Source organism: Bufo gargarizans, chromosome 6, assembly GCF_014858855.1.
Source record: "Bufo gargarizans isolate SCDJY-AF-19 chromosome 6, ASM1485885v1, whole genome shotgun sequence".
NCBI classification, from domain to species: Eukaryota; Metazoa; Chordata; class Amphibia; order Anura; family Bufonidae; genus Bufo; species Bufo gargarizans.
In genome coordinates, this window is record NC_058085.1 from 129,740,656 (window position 1) to 129,762,668 (window position 22,013).

Genomic DNA, 22,013 nt, shown 5'->3' on the forward strand with positions numbered 1-22,013 from the left:
CAATGTGTGTTTTAAAATATCAAAAATTGAGTGTACATGATGTCTGCAATATCTCATCAGCTCCTGTTTTATATAGATGGATCTAAAAATATATATATATAGATGACATTTACTATTGTTTGAAGGTCTCCAAACTTTGTCCACATGCACCAAATTCCAGAAATATTCGAATCGATTTAGCTTTGACCAGAGAAGCAGCATGGACAAGCAATATTTTTTTTTTTTTATATATTTTAATTTGTACAATAATAGAGAATATGGATTTATCTTCTGCTGATGGGATTCCACGTTTACATAAAGATTTTTTTTTTTTTTTTTTTCCCTAGGGCTTAAATCCTTGAACTTTTTTTATTTTATTATTTTTGAAAGGGGAGGGGATGTGGATCCTAAGTTAAAATAAAATAAAAAATGACATCAAAGTTGTCTGTCTGTTTGGCTTCATTCCCCTCACCAGCAATTGAACAAAGCTGTTTTGGACTGAATCTGAACCAGCAATGCAAGCGAGTGGAGTTTCTCCAGCATATTCAATGTGGATTTCTTCCATTAAGGTCCCAGGTTTCTTAGTTTCCAACTTGAGTTTTACTCGGGGGTGGGAGTCCAGGAAGGAGAGATTTGGACTCCCCTACTAAATGTCTTCAAATCTTAGGCTACTTTCACACTTGCGTTGGGGGTTCTGCTTGTGAGTTCCGTTTGAAGGCTCTCACAAGCGGCCCTGAACACATCCTTACGGCCCCAATCCATTCTCAGTGGATGCGGATCCTCTCAGAATGCCTCAGTCTGGAATATCTAAATCTATGTATCCAATGTCAGAAACAGCCATGGTTTCTTATTTGAAATACTTCTGTCCTGCTCTTGATTTAGGTCCATTGAATGGAGCTAAACCACAAGCAGACTCCGGACACAGTTTCCCGTGCTGTCTGTGCGTTAACCAGGCCAAGAATGGACACCTTGATGCATTTCTGAAAGCCACGTAAAAACAAATAAAATTAAATCTTCGACCGCGGTGTTGTGGACTCCCATTGAAAACAACAGGAGACTTGGATGCTGTGTTTTTTTTACATGAAATCTGTTGCAAAAATACACTGAATATGTCCTTTTAAAATACTTGAAGTGTAAGCCCTTCCCCCACAATGGTATACTCTGCGTTATGCAGTTCCTGAGAGGAATGGAGTTCTGCATATGAACAGCTCCTCTATGCGGAGGTGATCAGATCTTGGGGACTATAGGTAAGTAAAACCGGCCGCACACGAACTAGTTATCTGCACAATGCTTATTCAGCTGACAGCTGTCTCTCCCTATCCTCCCATATGTGTACCTCCTTGGCTGAGCATGCATATGTAGTGCCTGTAAAGAGGCGTGAAAGCTGCAGAGAACAAACGTGCCCCAACGTGATCACCCCTGCCATGAGGTGTTGGGTAGTCATATGGCCAATGTGCATTTGATCATTGGCCAAATCTGCAAATACACATTGTGTTTATGGCCTGCTTAACTTTTGGGGTAGGGATAATGGTCTTCCCTTTGTTCAGTAGCTGGACTGGCATGCTAGAGCATCTTTTTATATTACTCTATATAGTGCATTTCCTCTAGCTTTCCTGTTAGACCTTTATTACAGACTGCTGGCAATTCATTCATAAACTTCTATCTAGGTGTTACTGATTGAGGGGTATGTCCCTACACAATATGAAACTGACAGCGCCGATTGAATAGTGTTACAGCAGGGACACACCCCAACTGGTAACACCCAGTAGGACTGTTATTGCTCACTTCTGGAAATTTAATTCATAAACCTCTGGTAGGAGAAAAAGCATGGCTACACTATATGGAGAAAAGTATTGGGACTTTTCTTAAAGAACTCCTGCAAATTTATTTTTTTATTCTGACCTTTTAGAAATGTACATGATCTGTTGTGAATGTAATTTTCTTACGAGTGGCTGTATTTGTGAGCTATCCCCTCCCTTCGGTTTCTCGGCGGTGTAATGTGACCAGAAATCAGACTTTCCAAATAACACAGCATCTTATGTGTGGACAGCAAGTCAGTTCATGTATGTATTCCTATGGAAGCCTCAATGTCTGTCTCATTGGACTTCCTGTCCTGTGTCAGTGGGAGATCAGAGAGTTGGTCACATGACACAGCTGAGGATCAGAAGGGAGGTTATAACTCTCACAAATACACTTACAGGTAAGATTGCATTCACTGCAGTTTACACCATATACTTTTCTAACGGGTCAGAGAAAAAAAAAATTGTGGGAGTGCTGCTTTAATCATTGAATTCAGATGTTTCATTCAGTCCCATTACCACAGGTGTATAAAATCCAGCTCCTAGCCATTCAGTCTGCTTTAACAAGCATTGGTGAAAGAATGACTCGTTCTAAAGATACACCTGAATCCCAGCATAGTACTGTAATAGGATGTCACTGCTGCCACAAGTCAATTTCTTCCCTCCTAGAGATTTCATCGTCCACTGTGAGTGGTATTATTACAGAGTGGATATTAGAACAGGACTTTATAGTGGAAATCCCTGCTCAGTTACACTGGAGAAATTTGTTTATCTTCATGCTAAATCCTTTTAAAGGAGTTGTATCGTTACTTCTCCATATGTGCTTAGAGCAGAAAATAAAGCCACTTAGTAAAGGTCTCTTAGGCCAGACACAGGTGCAAGTTCAATGCAAGAAACGCACTGCGTGTGAAAGCGTGGTTTCCCATCTGACCTCTGTTCCTGACACGATTGCACAGCAATAGAATGATTAATGCTGGGTGTCCCTGCCAGGCCTCAAATCAGGTTTGTCAGGGACACGCCACATCATTATCAAATCATTATAATGCTGTGCAATCCTAGCAGAGGTCAGAAAGAGAAATCACGCTTACAACGCAGCATATTTCTTGCATTAAACATGCTTGTCTATGTGATGTCTGATGTTCAGCCGCCGCTGTTGCACAGGCAGTGTTAGTCAATTGAAGCTGCTAATAGCAATGCACTGGCTGTGTGACCCCCCCCCGTGTGTGGCTGCGACCCACTTGAATGGGTCCACGAAACGCAATAGGTCTGCACTGCAAAAAAGTAGGACATGTAGTGCTTCTGTTGGCTTCCGATCTGTGCCTCCGCACCGTTCCGTATCTTACGGATTGCAAACCCATTCAAGTCACTGGGTCGGCATCTGTGATACTGAGTGCTCGTGGCCGCTTGCACAATACTGGCACTGATGTCCTACGATCCTGTGCATGCCTAAGCCCATGCTTTTGTTTGTCATGTGATGGAAGACTAATCAAGACTAGATTTAGAGTGGCAGCTAGTTTATCCTAGTGTATTTTCTACAGAATACCAATTAAAACAATGCAAGATAATGTCAGGCTACATACACACGTGGACGGCCGTTTGGAGAACAAATTGGGGCTATTCACATGGCTGTTTTTAAAGGCCAGTGAATAGCAGTGGTCAAAAAATAGAAAATGTCCTAGTTTAGCAGTTTAAAAAAAAAAATTGCCTTATCCACTCGCAGCTACAAAAGCAGTCATTCCTCTCTATGCTGAAGGACTTTCCATCCCAGCATGATTTGTGGGAGTGCATGGTGACGTCATCACGCTGGGGAACATTGCGTGTACTGCAGGGGTTGAGATTTAAAGGAAACCTGTCACCATGAAAATGCAGTGTAATCTGCAGGCAGCATGTTATAAAGTAGGAGGAGCTGAGCAGATTGATATATAGTTTTCTGGGAAAAGGTTCAGTAAAACTTGTATTTCATTCATCTAAATTCCTGCTCATTCTGGGCTTTGAAGTCCAGGGGGCGGTCCTATCTGACAGCCTTCCCTCTATGACTGTATACAGAGAGCTGTCGATCACTGATAGGACCACCTCCTGGAATTCAAAGCCCAGAAGGAGCAGGAAATTAGAGGAATGATATACAGGGTTTTACTGCATCTTTTCCCAGAAAACTACATATCAATCTGCTGAGCTCCTCCTGCTCTATAACATCTGCCTGAATCTCGGACACCATGTTCAACGTAACAGGTTCCCTTTAAATCTAAAACAAGCCAATGAATATCATCAATTTTTATTGGCTGTTTTTTGTGGCCATTTTTTTTCACTGTCGTGTGAATGTAGCCTTAATAGTTAGTGAAGTTGCAGTCTGTCACCGACACTGTAGTTTTGTCCAAGCTGACCGAGCTAGCTGGGGACTGTGAAGAGCAGTACAAACATAGCTGTTGTGGAGCTTTTATCTTTGGGGTAGTGTGAATATGAAGTTTTATTCTGCTGGTTTCTGCTCCTTCAAGTGCATTGGAGGTGGAGCTTCACTGTTGAGTCTTCTCTCATTCACAGTCCTGCCCCTCTGCGCTGAGTCACAGCTGCATTAGTCTCCCGGTTAAATGCTACAGCTGTCACTGAAGCTCCACCTCTAGTGCACTTGGCAGAATAAAAGTTCATAGTTACACTTCTGATAATAAAGCTCCCCAAAATAGTATGTTTCTCCTGCTCTCCCTAGCCTTGGCTCAAAACTGCTGACCGACTCCCTTTAAATGTAAAACTCTGGGTGTTCTGTATACGAATAATATTCAAAGACCCTTATTAGAGACCCTCGGGATATTACTATAAATTTTTCCTATGGTCTTGTTAGACCAACAAATCCCTGTAGGGGTCGCTAACTAATATTTGAATAATTTATAAACTTATCTTTATTTTTGTCAAACTACGACTTACAAACACAGACTTGTTTAAAATTATCAAGGTGCAGTGAGATGATGTAAGGTTATTATGTATGCTAATTAACTCTGAGCTGTATTGGGATATTCCCTTCTACCTGTAGGGTGCGCTAGTGAGGCACATACAATTGTACACTTAAGAAAACCTTATAAATTTTTATATATTTTTTTTATATTTTGTATATATTTATTATGGGTTTTTTTCAATGATAGACCGGTCCTTTCTTTATCAACAACCTTTGTTTTTCAAGTTGTTGATCCACTATTGATCCGCTGCGCATGGGATACAGGGGTGACGAGTACACTGTGTATTGCAGTCTATCCGTGCATGCAAGTTCCAGATGGCACCATCCTCCTATGCTCCTATTATGGGATAGCTGTATTTGCCGTCTGAGTCTTTTACTCAATTTGCTAATGGGTGCCCCCCTGTAGTACGGTGTGGTTACTGGGTGTCGTCACTGTGCACTCACTATCTGCTGACTGCTCAATTGCAAAACAAGTTACTGCTCCCTGTTGTCACTATACATTTACTAAACTGGCCCTGTGCAGTAGCTAGATGGACACGGTCAAACTCCCTTGTGCTTTGTAACATAAGATTGATAACACTGCCTTCATTGTAGCTCCCTCAATCTCTCACTGTCCCTGTTTAAAACGTGAAAACGCTACACTGTTACACCCCTCCCGACATGTTTCGCCACTATGTGGCTTCGTCAGGGGAAGTGGGTATAGACGTGTGCGCGCGCAGGTATCTCCTTTTAAAAGTATAAAGGTGCTGCCCATCCCTGCGCTCCTATCAACATTGTGTCTTCCTCTCCTATTGACAGAGGCAGTGGCCATTCAGCGTAGTGTCTGCCCTCTGACATGCTTCCTCCACACCCATGCTCTGCCCCCCTGTGTATGCACGGTCTCCACGTGACACCAGCCACAGCAAGCGTGCCCTCCTTCTCTTCCACGTCATAGGTGACCGCCGCTCCTGGGGACATCTGATAGGTGCGATATTGGGTAAGCCGTCCTAGCAATGTGACGTGGCTGATGCCTCACATAACTACATTGATCTTAACCCCTTCCTGTTGCGAATGGTAACTTGTACCGCCGCATCAATCTTAACCCCTTCCTGTAATCACTGGAAGGGGTTATAGGCCAGTTATCCTATTGAGGGTTCCCCTTCTGTTTTTCTTCACCTAGATATATACCGCCGCATTCTTGTGGACCGGCAGTTCATAGGGATATTTACATTGTCCCAATTTTTAAATCCTATGTCCATATGCGTTATCTCTTATATGGGGCTCCTTCCTATGTGTCGGATATAATTACTGGTCATTGCTGGTAGCAGACGTTACTAATCGTTGCTATTGGCAGACGTTATTTTATGTCAAACATTGCTAGTTAGCCTTATTCATTATTTTAGATATTTGACAATCTAAACTCAGGAGGAAATATATAAATGTTCCTGAATCTCTTACAATTTTCCCTGACTCAGAGATTGAATCAATATCTCCTTCCTGATGTTATCAACGCTGGGATGTTGGCTACCAATTTGTGAGTCCTGTGGTATTGTGTGTTGGCTGTCTCTTTTTGACAGTAATATGTATCATTGATATTTGGCGATGTTGGATGAAGGCTGTAAACGAAAACCCTTCATTGAGGCCTCTTGGACTTAAGGTTTGTAACCTATGTATCCACTTTGCTTCTTCTTGCAAGAGTTTTTGATCTAAATTGCCACTTCTTGGTCCGAAGGTCATTTTGACAAGGCCCCAGAATTTCAACACCTCTAAATTCCCATCATGTACGTAGGTAATGTGCCTATATAGTGAAGTATCCTTTCCGGTATTAATGGCACTAATATGACCTGATATTCTCCGTCTTAATTTTTGTGTAGTTTTCCCCACATCCAATTTTGGGCAATTACAAGAGGCGATCTAGATAATACCGCTGCTACGACAGTTGAAATGTTCCCTGATTGTGTATTCGCGTCTGTCTACTGGGTTGTTAAACTTTTTCACTCTGGGTAGGTATTTGCAAAAAGTGCAGTTACCACATGGACTGTATACGAATAGTTATGGCATATGAATTGAATATGTTGTAAAAGGAGAGTAATACTGAAAGGTTCCACACTGTCAACAATATATTTAAGAAAGTTTTCTAGGCACCCTGATTAATTTGGTCCACACTATGCTCAGGCATGTCCTCACCAATATTGTATCATTTTTACCCTTTAGTTATGTTCAGATCTTTTGTTTTAAGCCTTTTGGTGTATTTTCAGGTTGGAGACTGCAGCTGCTTTTCTCAGCCTGTTGGAGGGTCAGCTTGGTTGCCTGTTTGTATCTAGGGCCTCATGCTCACGACTGTATCCATTTTGCGGTCTGCAAAAATACGGATATTGGCTGTGTGCATTCAAGAATTTTTCACTCCCATGAATAGAAATGCCCATGTCCACAAAACAGACAAGAATAGGACATGTTCTATAATTTGTACAACGGCCACATGGATGCGTGCTGACCACATTTATTGCAGATCGGTAGAAAAGAATGGGCCTGCGTGTGATCCTCTAAAAATGCAGAGTGGACATGGGCAAGAATTACGGTGTGCATGAGGCCTACTGTGCAAGCTGTGATGTATCAACAGGAGATGGTCCTCACAGATTGTACACAGATTTCAGAAGGAAGATTATCTCAGAGGTGAAAGAAGCTCAGCCTGAGAGAACCAGGAGCTGCAGTTCCTGCAACAGGCACTTCATTCAGGATTAGTGGATAGTCCTTGAGATGTCTGTTCATGTTGGGTCAGGTCCGATACCAAATATTTGTATACGTTCTAATTGTTGTGTAAGAAACGGGAAGCCTTGGTAATATCTATTGCAGAAACTTCTGTACTTGGAGACTACTTTAACTGAGAAGCTATAGGTCCATATCTGATTGTCACCCACCATGGCCCAAAGGCAATAAGACGGCAGACCCAGCACTAGAAGCTCAACAGTTTATAACAGACATATATACCGTAACTTACAATTATGTATAATGTACAATAGAGACAATATCTGTGTCTAACAAATGTAAACCAAAGAGAAGATGCTATGCCAGAGAGCGGAACTGTGCAGATGCTGATATATACAGATAGTAGATACAAAAGCAGATTCTGTGGATGTTTAAGCAGCGTATTTACAAGCCTATATTTGTAAAGAGAGTAACTACATGGCACCAGCAGTGGTAATTTGTCTTCAAGGGGTTTTCTAGGATTTCCCAGAAACAGCACCACTTTTATCCATGGGCTGTGACTGGTATTGCAGCTCATTCAAATGAATTGGGAATTCTTTTTTTAAATTCTACTCATGGACAATTCCTTTAATGTTAGCCTACAGTATACTGAAACCATGGTGGATGTATTCTGCAACTTGAAAATCTGGCAGATTGACAGGACAACCAACCATATGTATTGGTCAGTTTACACTGAAAATGTTATTCATGTAGACCTACCTTAAGGACCGTTTCACACGAACGTAAACCGGCCGCGTGTCTGCTGGATCTCCCAGGCTGACCTGCCTCCCTTGAACTGAACGGACTGTATCATAGTGTTCTATTATGCAGTCAGTTCATATCTGATATGGGGATCTTTTGTACTGAACTCACATGATGAGATCCATGATCGGATATGAACTGACTGCATCATAAAACACTAAGATACAGTCGGTTCAGGCCAAGGGAGTCCGGTCGGCCCTGGAGATCCGGCAGACACACGGTCCGTTTTTCCCAGGCCGATCATGTTCGTGTGAAACCGTCCTAAAATTAAAGTCTGTATCCACTTCTAGGAGTGAGCAAAGAAAAAGCTAAAATTTACAGTGAAACATCAGTTCAAGTTGATCAGAGCACAAGAGAATAGATTTTCTTCACTAGAGAATATAAAATGACTACTATAAAATACATTGTGGGGGTACTATACAAAGGTCTCTGAGGGGTCTCTGCTTTGACTGATTCTGACTTGAAATGGAATTTTGGAGAATTGTTCAGCACTGTAAAATCCAACAGTCTTTATTAAATCTTGGGACACAGAAAATATATTCTTTGCTTATGCATTTCAAGTGGTAAAACACTCTTAGTCATAGCATAGTATACAATAATGTAAATTTGTTTAAATACACAAGCATGACGAAAAACAAGGAAAGGGGCATTTGGAAATCTTGGCTTGCATCAATTAGAAGGAAGACATGTATCCTCATAAAAAAAAAAGCATACAAAGAACTGCATATAATAAACGGTGTGTGTGTGTGTGTGTGTGTATATATATATATATATATATATATATATATCTCTCACACACACACACACACGTGAAACTCGAAAAAATTTAATATCGTGCAAAGTTCATTTATTTCAGTAATGCAACTTAAAAGGTGAAACTAACATGAGATAGACTCATTACATGCAAAGTGAGATATTTCAAGCCTTTATTTAGTATAATTTGTATGATTATGGCTTACAGCTTATGAAACCCCAAAGTCACAATGTTGAGGTCCCCTTTGCTCAGGGGGTATGGATTAATTATCTGACTAGAGTGTGACACTTTGAGCCTAGAATATTGAACCTTTTCACAAAATTCTAATTTTAAGTTACATTAATGGAATTTCTTTTAATTTGCATTACTGAAAAAAAAATGGACTTTTGCCCAATATTCACATTTTTGGAGTTTCACCTGTATTAACTAACAGTCAATAGAAGTAAGTTAAATCAGTTCGGAGATTCAGGCCCTTAGGTGACCAACTCAATAGAATTTTGGAGTGTAATAACTTTTGCGAGTTAGTTTGGGAGAAGCTTAAAACTTGTGTGTGTGTGTGTGTGTATATATAAACAATTTGTACTTCCACATTATATACTGTTCATTTGATGCAGTTCTTTGTATGCATTTATACATATATTCCAATTGATGCAAGCCAGGTTTTTCTTTTTTATGTTTTTCGTCGTGCTTGTGTAACCAGTTTTCATTATTGTATACTATGCTATGACTAAGGCCTGTTTCCCACTCCAGTTATGAGCAGTGTCTGACTGGTCCACCAGAATACAAGAGGATCCTCTGGTAGGCCCAGGCTCTGATACCACAGTGGGCCCCAAAGGCCCAATAAAAGTAAGCCCACTTGGAGTCTATTTCTTTGAATTACAACCTATTAGACTTTATTGATAATATACGGGTGTGGCCCCAAGAATAATTACTTCTGGTGGGCCCAGGGAACTCCAGTCCGACAGTTGTTATGAGTTTTGGCAGTGCAGCAATTTTTGTCTGGCCGAATATTTTCAAGGTAGTGGCCGGATCTCTGCCAGGTACCATTATAGTCAATGGGGCCAGTGAGCATTGCGGTAACAACCAGCAATGCTGGTCTAATAGGGCTCCGGCAGGCTGTTCTCTTCCAGAATAGCCTGCTGGAACTCATAACGGTAGTGTGCAACAGGCATAAGAGTGTTTTACCATTTTGAAATGCATAAGCAAAGATGATTTTAATTTTTATTATGTCTTATTTAGTTTGTAACATTTAAAAAAGACTTTAGGATTTTATAGAGTGCTGACCATTTCTACATTTCCTCTATATACCCAGGGAGCCGGCCCAGTGCTGGTGCATCATTTTTGAATGGAGGTGAGCTGATCTTATTTTTTATTTTTTTGTATGATCAGAATTTTTATGCAAAGTTGAGGCAATTGCTTTTAACCCTTTCTAGTTTTCTTGGGCAGAACCTGTGAGTAATATATGACAGGGGTTCAAAGATAGTATCTGCTGTATCAACCCTCCAAGCCATGGGTAAATTGACTGGTCCCTTATGATATATCCTGGGCCAGGTGCCTGTGTAATAATGGCTACCTGCATCGAGAATATATAAATGTGGTTATAAATAATGTGAATAACCTGTTTAAATTAATCTCCACTTTCTCATCTAGACCAGAGCTATTCTGGGTATATTTTTGAAAAAAAGACATGTTTTAGTTGTCACTAATGATAAACTGTCCCATAGAGTCTATGAAGAGAAATCTGAAAAGTTAAGACTAATGAAGAGAAACAACTGTGGGGTTTGCTTGGCCGCCATCCACCATCCAGGCTGCTAGATCGTAGACTGTTCCTGCAGAAAGTTATCTGCCCCTGTGATCACTCTTTCCGATTCGGTGGCCATGGCAGCTTCTCTGAGAACCTGCATATGTTCCTCCGCTGCCGAAAGAGACTGATCGATCCAATCCATGCCAACCGTCAAGTGACAGGCATTTTTGGTCACCAAAACAAGATGGCTTACTGACAACAGAAGAGCCGTGGTTCTGAAAATAGAAATACAGGATATGAAGTTCCAGCATCTTAAAGGCATCCCGTCAGGTTGAACATTGTGTCTAGGCTGATGAGAATGATATATAGTTAAATGGGAAAATATTTAGAATAACATAATTTATTCATTTTTATTCCTGCTCATTCTGGGCTTTGAAGTCAAGGAGGTGGTCCTATCAGTGATTGACAGTCTGCCCTCCATGACTGTGTACACTCCTGGACTTCAAAGCTCAGAATGAGCAGGAATTTAAATGACTAAAATACAAGTTATAATGAATCTTTTCCCATAAAACTATTTATCAATCTGCTCAGCTCCTCCTGCTCTATAACATGCTATTTGCAGATTATTTTCATGGTGACAGGTTCCCTTTCTGAAAAACATCTACACAAAATGTTAAGGCTTTAGACATTTCCTTTTATTACTGGCTTAAGTATTTTTCAGGATAAATATTTTTTATTAAAAATTTTGTGTCTGATGAATTTAGGCTCAGCTGCTTGTTCTCAGGCACCTCTTTGCTGAATTTCTTTCAAGCTGCTTTATGACCAAATCAAGGTGGCCATAGCCTTTAAAGGGAATCTGTCCAGTGACCTCCTAGTCCAACTATTTGCACAGACCCATAGCTGTGTTTCACCTAATAAACACAGTTTTTCTTTTGTTGATCCAAGGCTCCGTGCCCGAGTTATGATACTTTATCCTAATATGCAAATTTTGGCATTTGGTGCAAAGAGGGCGTCACCATTGCTCTTGTTGCTCCGGGGCGCCACCCATTTCTTTGGTCAGCCCCTCCCTGGCTGCTTTGGTTGACAGGGTCAGGCAGATGCAAAGCAGTGAGAAAGGGGCTGACCATAGGAGTGGAGCCCCAGTGCAACAAGAGCAACGGGGACACTCTCATTGCAGCAAAGGCTTAATTTGCAGATTAAGAAAAGTCTCTAACTCTAAAAAGGGGCCTTGAATAAAAAAACTGCGTTTTAATCAAGTGAACCACAGTTGTGTGTCTATACAAACAGTCGCTGATGACAGATTCCCTTTAAAAGAAAGCTCCACTTTTGGAGAGATTTCTTTCTTTAAACAGCCATAATTTATAGAGCCATCAATGTCATTCCTATATCTGAGGGGGTTGTGTAAAGACTGGTAACATCGTCTGTTGCTCTCACACTGTGGTTATTACTTATGGCAGACAGGTAAGGCTACTTTCACACTCCTGTTTTGGCTTTCCATTTGTGAGATCCATCATGGGCTCAAAACGGATCAGTTTTGCCCTAATGCATTCTGAATAGAAAAGGATCCGCTCAGAATGCATCAGTTTGCCTCCGTTCAGTCTCCATTCTGCTCTGGAGGCTGTGGGGATTCGCTCTGGTAGTTAGGACTAGCGGATGCAGTATAGAGGCAAAGTACACAGTTCTTGAGTCAAACAGCGGTGTTTATTCACACATTGGTGTATAACAAAATGCAGATAAGGCTACTTTCACACTTGCGTTTGGGGGCTTTCACAAGCGGCCCAGAACGGATCCATTCATCCCCAATGCATTCTGAATGGATAAGGATCCGTTCAGAATGCATCAGTTTGGCTCCGTTCCGCCTCCATTCTGCAATGCAAGCAGCATTTTGGTGTCTGCCTGGCCGTGCGGAGTCAAACGAATCCGTCCTGACTTACAATGCAAGTCAATGGGGACGGATCCGTTTGACGTTGACACAATATGGTGCAATTGCAAACGGATCCGTCCCCCATTGACTTTCAATGTAAAGTCAGGAGTCCCTAATAATATACCATCGGATCGTAGTTTTCTCCAATTCGATGGTATATTTTAATTTGAAGCGTCCCCATCACCATGGGAACCCCTGTATGTTAGAATATACCATCGGATTTGAGTTAGATTGTGAAAACTCAGATCCAACAGTATATTCTAACACAGAGGCGTTCCCATAGTGATGGGGACGCTTCAAGTTAGAATATACTAAGAACTGTGTACATAACTGCCCCCTGCTGGCACCATCCGATCTCTTACAGGGGGCTGTGATCTGCACAATTAACCCCTCAGGTGCAGCACCTGAGGGGTTATTGTGCGGATCTCAGGCCCCTGATCGGGTGCTGCCAGGCAGCAGGGGCCAGACCCCCCCCTCCCTCCCCAGTATTAAAAGCATTGGTGGCCAGTGTGCCCACCCCCTTCCCTCCCCAGTATTAAAAGCACACAGGCCACAGACAGCGCAGGTAAGTATAAGCTAAATAACCATTGCAGCCAGGACTGCAGTAGCGTCCTGGCTGCCATGGTAACCGATCGGAGCCCCAGCGATTAAACTGGGACTCAGATCGGAAATGCTGAGGGGGGGGGTTGTTAGCCTGTGGCCACTGCCACTAATGCTTTCAATACTAGGGAGGGGAGGGGTGGGCTGCACTGGCCACCAATGCTTTTAATACTGGGGAGGGAGGGGGGTCTGGCCCCTGCTGCCTGGCAGCACCCGATCAGGGGGCTGAGATCCGCACAATTAACCCCTCAGGTGCGGCACCTGAGGGGTTAATTGTGCTGATATCAGCCCCCTGTAAGAGATCGGGTGGTGCCAGGCAGCAGGGGGCAGTTATGTACACAGTTCTTAGTATATTCTAACTTGAAGCGTCCCCATCACTATGGGAACGCCTCTGTGTTAGAATATACTGTAGGATCTGAGTTTTCACGATAGTGAAAACTCAGATCTGAAAAAGCTGTTATGCAGACGGATCCGCAATGAACGGATACCATCATTTGCATTTATAGGTGCGGAACCGTCTGTGCAGATACCAGACGGATCCGCACCTAGCGCAAGTGTAAAAGTAGCCTAAGGTGTATCACAAAACACTGGTGGCTTGGTGTTTGTTTACACACAAGGAAAGTCCATAAACAATAAAAGTCCCCTTTTCTCTTGGGTGTTACTTCACTCCCTGCTAGCTTTTCAACCTCATCAAGTCCTTAGGCGGCCTGTTCGCCTGTAGAGGGGCCTGAGTCCTCCGGCCCGGCTCAAACCTCAAATCCCAGCACAGCCCTCAGTTCACAGCACACAGACTCCTGAGCTCCACTGTCAGAGGGAGGTAAATGCACACACCTGGCAGTGCTGGCTGGTTTTTATGCCTGGCAAAACCCGGCCTGGAACATGGGGAGTAGTCACCCACCAAGCACTTTGACTACTCCCCATAAGAGCCGTAAGGTGTCAATTAGCAATAGCTGCTGCTGACACATAAAATACCAGCTCTTACTTGACCGAGGCCAGGAACCTCGGTGACACATACCTTCTATCCACTATGATTCTAGGTACCTTCTTACATACCTCCCCCTTTGTTCAACCCTGAGGGGGGTGAACACCTGCCATACAGTATACCTGGGACACGGCACATCTGCCTTTCCCTGAAGCCGGCCTGCCCTATGTTCCACGGAGAACTTAAAGTTCTATAAGGACAGGAACCACCTGGTGATTTGGGCATTTCTCTATAAAATACATGAATACATGAACAAAAAATGCATGAAAACTGCATAAGAACTGCATTGCTATAAGACAAAGTAATTTGTATCCTTAAATCCATTCCACTTTTTCCAACTAAACTAAGGATATAAATCTGCCACATATTCTAAGCGAGTGTAACCACTGATGGAGTAAGGACATACTCCGAAACGCGTCTTTGCGTTTAGAATACACTTGCAAGGTCCACTTATGAATTATGGACATTATTAAGACTAATTATGGATCTGATATACAATTCTCTACCTAAAGATTGGTGAAGCGCTTCACAGAAACGTACCACAGACAAGATATGTGGTTTTGAGAAATATCCACTGGGTTGAGGAAGGGGAATTAACTGCCCGATCCCCACTACTGCTGCGTTGGTAAAGTTCCCCTGGAGCACGTGAGACACCGAGCTCATGCTGCCCAGATCCTGCACTACAGAGCTCTGTTAGAAGCTCCCTGGGACACGCGGGACTCTGAGCATACACCACTCAATCCTTACACTACAGAGTTACAGTATGTGTATCAGTTTCTATCTTTTATGCCAAACACCGTACTAATTGAGGTAAGTGCACTATATTAACCACCATGTGGGACGCCACAAAGGGAACCTTGCCTCATCTAACAGTGAGTACAGACTATGGATGATAACATATAATATATGGCACTATGAACTGTAGTTGAATTGAAATACATACAAGCAGTACTTGCTCCGCAAACAGCAATCGGAACTTTGTTTATAACTCACCCAAAAAAAAGTCTGATTACAATACACTTTATAACTAACTAATAACAACTACTTATAATACAATGGACATTTCAGGACTTTGATACCATATTAACTGCAGTATACTACTGTCATTAAACAGCAGTCCATTTCCTAATAATAAGACAACTTGTATCTCGATGCTAAAGTGGACAATAGTGAAAAGTTGGCGTTATTCATATATCTCTAAAGATATGAACCGTCATATATATAAAATAAAGAAAGTCCGCAGCACTCCTTGAAGTAAAAAATATGCAGTTTATTCACACATGTCAGAAAATAGACTGTCTATTTTCTGACATGTGTGAATAAACTGCACATTTTTTACTTCAAGGAGTGCTGCGGACTTTCTTTATTATTTATCCGTCCTGTATCGAGGGACCACCGCGGGCACCGTACAACCATTTCTGCATGTGAAGGAGTGCTGCCTAGCCTTTTCTATGGATATATATATATTTATATATATATTTTTTTTTTTTTTTTGTGGTAGGAGCTAACCGAGGAACAGAATAGGCATGCCTATGTGCTGCCCTGACCTGACTGGCTGGAGTGTGCCCGGCGCCAGTGACGAGGTAAGGCCTAGAGAAGTGGGCAAAAAGAGAACTGACCCGGTGTAGGGTACAAGTATTTATTGGAACATCGTGATGCCTATAAAGCCAGTGAACGAAAGGCTCTGGAGATCTCAACTCGCGGGTTGGGAATGTACCTTGCGTAGCAGGATGACCGCCATCGACCCATCCTGCGGATGACGTGTGCTGGAACCTGATGACTGGACGCTGCGGACGCGGCCCCTATGCGAAAAGAGTGTCCGGATATCGTGCTGGGGTTATACCCCAGTCCTGCCACCAGGGTGCGGATATTGGAGACAAACTGGGCCGAAGATAGGGGTCTACCATTAATTGGGAGCAATGGTTCGTCTAAAGCGGAAGACTGGAGGGAGGCCAGAAGCTCCTGTAGCACCTTAACGGGACACCAACAGTTGGCCGTAGGGAAAAACTCTACCTCGGTGGGAGGACCTGCCTGGTTGGTCTTGGTGGATGGGATGGACAGTATGAAGTGGTCTGCGTGCCAGGTGAGATGTCGCCTGAGCAGGGTCGCTCGATTGACCGTGCCGCAGGTGAACTCCCCGGGCCTAAGGAACCCATAGAACCTTAGGTACATGGCTGCCTTGGTGATGATGCTCGCCAATTGCCCAAAAGGGAGACCGTCTAGGGCTACGGACAATCTGCGGAAAAGCTCACCTGACACCGGTTGCCTGCGCACCTGGACCGCCGTGCTAGCTTTCTGAATGCCCCTGAGGGTGGCTTTGATGGCCTGATTGGAAAAAATGGATTTGGCAGAGGGGTAGCCGAGCATTCGGTGGTGCTGAATGCCGGCCAAATACAGCCTGATGGTGTTGACTGACAGGTGGCGGTGCGTGTGGCAATAGGCTATGAAAGCCATGATGAACGTGACCTCGTCCACCTCCCCCCGGGGATGGGTGTCACTGAACTCCCTGAAAACTCTGAACCCGGCGTCATAGTTCCTGGCGGTGTTGGCGGCTAGCGAGCGCTGGACCAATGACCGTGCAGACGCTATCAGGGGCTCTAGTCCAACAGGAGGGAGCAGAACGGCGGAGCTGGAACACCGACGGGGTCTGCCTCTGGGAGCTCCTGAAAGAAGATATAATTAAAACGAGACAGGGCGTCCGCTGCTATGTTCTGTGCCCCCTGAATATGGACCGTGACGATATGGAAATTAAATGACAAGGACAGCCACACAAGTCTACGCAAAAGGGACATGATCCTGCAAGACTTTGCCCTCCCTTTGGATATGATCTCTACTAGGACCTAGCTGTCTGTCCTGAAGATAACCGACTTATTTGCCCAGAGAGAACCCCACACCTGGGCCGCCGCCACAATTGGGTATAATTCTAACAGCGGGGAGGATTTCATGGCCTCGGATATGAGCTCCACCGGCCAACCGCCGACCAACCACTGTGGATGGAAGATGGCAGCGAACCCGCGGGAGGCCGCGGCATCGGTGAAGACCGTGGGGGACGCTGAATCCGGGGATGGTACAAACAAAGAGATACCATTCCACCCGGCCAAGAAAGCCTGCCACATCTGGAGATCCGCCATGGCGTGTCCGTCTAGTTGGATGGTGGAGTCCTGATCCGGGGCTGTCGGGAGGAGACTGAGGAGCCGGGAAGTGAAGGGCCTGCCCTGGGGCATGATCTTGAATGCACAGTTGAGGGATCCAAGCAGGGACTGGAGCTCCCGCTTGGACAGGACCCTGGAAGAGGCCGCGGAGGAGACGGCGGACTGGATCTTGGCCAGCTTGGCTGCGGGGAGGCTGGCCTCTATGCGGACCGAATCCAGGGTGATGCCGAAGAAGGTGACCCTGGTGCCCGGACCCTCTGTTTTAGCCGACGCCACAGGGACCTCGAGACTGGCGAATAGCTGAAGCAGGCTTGCCAACCCCAAGGGGGAACCCTGGGGCCTCTTCTCGACGATCAGGAAGTCATCCAAATAATGGATGACCATGTCCAGACCCCCGTGGTGGACCAGGATCCAGTGCAGCGTACAGGCGAACCTGTCAAACAGCCAAGGGCTGCTTTTGGACCCAAAGGTGAGCCGGTTGGCAAAATAGTACCCGTCCGCCCAACGCAACCCGTAATATTGCCACAACTGGGGAAGGATGGGGAGTAGTTTAAAGGCGTCCGCAATGTCGGCCTTGGCCAGCCAAGCCCCTTCCTCGGCCAGCAGGACGTACTGGATGGCCTCATCGATGGACGCGTATGACATGGAGAACTCCTCTGACGGGATCAGGGAGTTGAGGCTGGGAACGGGCGACATGTGTGGAGCCGACAAGTCGTAGATCAAACGCCTTTTATTGGATGATTGTTTGGATACCAATCCAATAGGGTTTATCCTCCAAGTGGTGAAGGGGATGGCCTTGAACGGGCCCAGCAAAAAACCCTTCCGGACCTCGTCCTGCAAGAGGGTGGCCACTGCCGCCGGATCTTGACAAGCCGACTGCAGGTTCCTTCCCTCCCAGGAAACTTGGGGGAGGGCAATGAGGCCCGTATGGAAGCCCCTTTCGAAACCGGTGAAAAGGAACTGGACGGCTTGGTGGTCGGGGTGGTTTTGCAATAGGACGCCCAGGAGCTCGATGTTAACGTTGGTCAGTCATAAGTTCTTCCGCTGTCTCTTCGGGCAGCTGGGGCGGGGATGGGCCCTGAAACAGAGGGAGCAGGTGTGCAATGCGCGACAGCTATTGAAACTGCAACCCCCCGCGTTGAAATTATTGCACACCTGACTCTGCCCCAGGTATGTGATGGGCCTACCCAGTTTATCAGTGGAGCCCTGGAACCGCTGGGTGCCAGAGGGGCCTGGCAAAGAACCCTCCCGGGCCGGGGTGGGGAGGTTGGGACACCAGTCGGCGGTGTGCTGAATTGATTGGCACGCCGCGCAAGTTGGAGCCTGTAACCCTGCGAAATGGCGACAAAACAGCTCCATATCTAGATTGGCCCAGTCTGTGCGGAACTAAAATTGGGCGAGGGCTGTGGCTGCCTTGGCTGAGAAAGACCGGTGGTAATCGTAGAAGTTGGTCCCGCCGTACTTGTACCCCAAGTCGGTGACCTGGTACAAGTACGAGTCCATCTCTTCACGCCTATGTGGCTGGACGCCGCATATGGTGTCCCTATAGAGGCTAAAAGCCAGGACGAACTCCGGAATCAATAGTTTTCGGTTCAATCGGGCGTCCTTGGCCCTAAGAACTACCGAGACCTCCCCGCAACTGATCACTTTTTCTGACACGTCCTGGGACGCAATGAGAATGGACGCCAGGTTGACGTCCCTCCCTTCCTGTCCCTTTTCAGATTTTCGGGGATGAAGTGCGAGGGGGCAATCTGGGGGCTGGCACGGACCGTACCTGGAACCGCGTCCTGGGACGTGGAAGGCAAGGCAGGAGGGGCTGGGGAAGGTGGTGCCGCCGGAGGCCGGGACTCCAATTCCCCCGTCCTGGTCTGTATGTCTGCTACCGAACCTGCCAGGCTGCCAATGGTAGCCTGCAACTGCAGAATGGACAGCTGTATAGATGATGGAGAGGGCTGGTCGTTAAAGCCCTCCGGTTCTGTCATCAGGAGGCGGTACAGCTCCGCCTTCCTCGCGGAAGCGGGATGACGGATTCCCCTCTTGTTGAGCTCTGCGATGAGCTTCGGGATGGTCCAGCTTCGCAGAGAGGGGTTGCTGACGCGCCCTGACACGAAAGTCCTGACAACGACAGATGAATAAAAACTCGAATGACTTATGCTACTATTTCAGAGGTGAGCAGAAACCTATGAACGGAAGCTCGTGAGAAGGCATGCTTGACGCCGGGACAGGGTGCAACAGCAGCCTCTGGCTGAACCTACCTGCACAAGGAGGAGCCTGGCGACACGATAGAAGCTTGCTTGAAGCTCTGGAGGCCTGAAGCTCTGTTTACGTGGAGAAATAAGTTGTGTTGAAACGAGACCCGGCGATGAGTGTAAATGACCGGCCCCTATGGCGCGAAGGGAACCGCAAGACTCAGACTAACTATCTCGGGGGAGAAAACCTGTTGAAAATTATTTTTTTTTTGCGAAACTGGGAGCACCTGATACCCGAGTGAAACAGGAACACCACACCTGAGCGAAACAGGAACACACCACCTGAGCGATTCAGGGAACACACAAGACCTGAGCGATTCAGGGAACACACCAGACCTGGAACGTTACCCCTAAGTGGCTAAGGGGAGGCAGACGCCAGAGTGATTCAGGGAACCTGAACCCTGAGCCACTTAGGGAAGACATGAATCATGCGATTTTTGGGAACATGACACCTGTGAATTGGAGAAAACATAAGCCTGAGCGATTCAGGAAAGACATGACACCTGCGATTCTTTGGGACATGACACCTGAGATTTGGAGAAAACATAATCCTGAGCGATTCAGGGGAGACATGACACCTGTGATTCTTTAGGACATGACACCTGCGGTTTGGAAAAAAACATAACCCTGAGCGATTCAGGGGAGACATGACACATGCGATTTGGGAACATGACACCTGTGAATTGGAGAAACATAACCCTGAGTGATTCAGGGAATACATGACATCTGCGATTCTTGGGGACCTGATACCTGCGATTTGGAGAAACCATAACCTGAGCGATTCAGGGAAGACATGACACATGCGATTTTGGGAACGTGAAACCTGTGATTCGGGGAAACATGACACCTGAGCGAAACAGGGGACAAAACCTGAGCGATTCAGGGAAGCCAGAGCACAGGCGTGCTTCAAGAAATGCCACAAAAAACACAAGCGCCTGAGCGGTTCAGGGAACGTATGGCCCCTGACTGATTCCAGGAATTCACATACTAAAAGAACCCTGGAATAAAACATAAAACGTACCCTTGCGAGATTTGGCGACCCCAGTGCCTTGGGGACACTGGGCACTTTTTCTCTTCTTTTTTTTTTTTGGTTGAGGCTGCAGCAGGCCGGCAGAACCCACCCCCTGATCTGTGGGGGACAGAGGAGTGGCGCCCGCAACGGCCGGCTGGCAGAGGACTGTGACTAGCCGTGCAGCCTGTTAGCCACCCCAAGCTCCCCGGGAACAGCCTGCCCCCCCCCATGCTGACCCTTGGTGACAGGGACAGCTGGGGTGCTCGTAGGAGGACCAGGAATGGCCAGCAGGAGCGGCGCAAGCCCAGGCAGACAGGGGGTGACCGGGACCCCGCCGCCTGACTGGATAGTAAGGAGGCCATATCCACAGGGAACCTGTCCCTCACCTGAGGACCGCGGCGACGGCTAGTGCCCCAGTGCTGCCGTAGCGACCCCCCCACCCCCGTGTCAGTGGAGCCTAGCACCCGACGGGGGGGGAACGCAGGAGACGCCGTGCGGGTCCCACGACCGGACCTGCTCTAGGCTGCAGGGAGAGAAGCGGGGGTGCGCCCGCACTACCAATAGGGCTCGGCTACCCAGCCGGCACCAACTTACCAGAGGCGCCGCGGTCTGGATTCCACGAGGACGCACAACCGGAAGTGATGTCACGGAAGGTAGCGAAACCGGAAGTGGCGTCACGGACGAGCAGAACTGCAACGAACGGGCGCCCTCCTGCTTGTAGCCGGGGGTTTAAATGCGGGAGGGCGCTCCGCCCACAATTACAGGCTGCAAGCAGCCTTAACTCATATATATATATATATATGTATATACATATATATATATATAGTTTCCAAAGATGAGGCAGCACTCCAATGAAAGTAAAAAATGGATCCTTTATTCCCCTCTGTGCAACGTTTCAACCGTCTCAATGCGGTCTTTCTCAAGCATATCAAAATGGTGTCATATGGGGGTATATATACCCACAATACATTGCAAATAACAACCGTGACAATTATTCAATTTAAGATACAATAACATAGATAATATATTATATAATACAAAAAAGCACCCCTACTAGGTGATCTATATGACATAGTGTTCATCATGATTCAATACAGTGTACAGACACATTAATCATTGTGACAACATCAAAATAAGTTGATTGATCAATATCCGAATCATCAATAACAGACGAGGGGAGAGAAATAAGACTGGCATCGCAACAAGGAACTATGTGGGTAAAGAGACCAAAAAAGTCACCATCAGATCTCTGTATATATATATATATGTAGAGAACGGAGTGCACGTGGCTTTAATAAAGTATATCAGCACAGTGCTGATATACTTTATTAAAGCCACGTGCACTCCGTTCTCTACATATATATACAGTGATCTGATGGTGACTTTTT

General features: G+C 45.6%; 1 protein-coding gene across 2 annotated transcripts in view; it reads right to left on the bottom strand.

Annotated features, from left to right (window-relative positions):
* Positions 1 to 9,261: 9,261 nt before the first annotated feature.
* The window catches only part of TMEM98 (transmembrane protein 98), a 38,225-nt gene continuing 25,473 nt past the window's right edge, over positions 9,262 to 22,013 (bottom strand). For both annotated transcript variants that reach the window (XM_044296635.1, XM_044296636.1), the window contains exon 7: positions 9,262 to 10,981. In XM_044296635.1, coding sequence (XP_044152570.1) covers positions 10,774 to 10,981 — 208 coding nt within the window. In that variant the 3' untranslated portion in view covers positions 9,262 to 10,773. The remainder of the gene's footprint in view (positions 10,982 to 22,013) is intronic.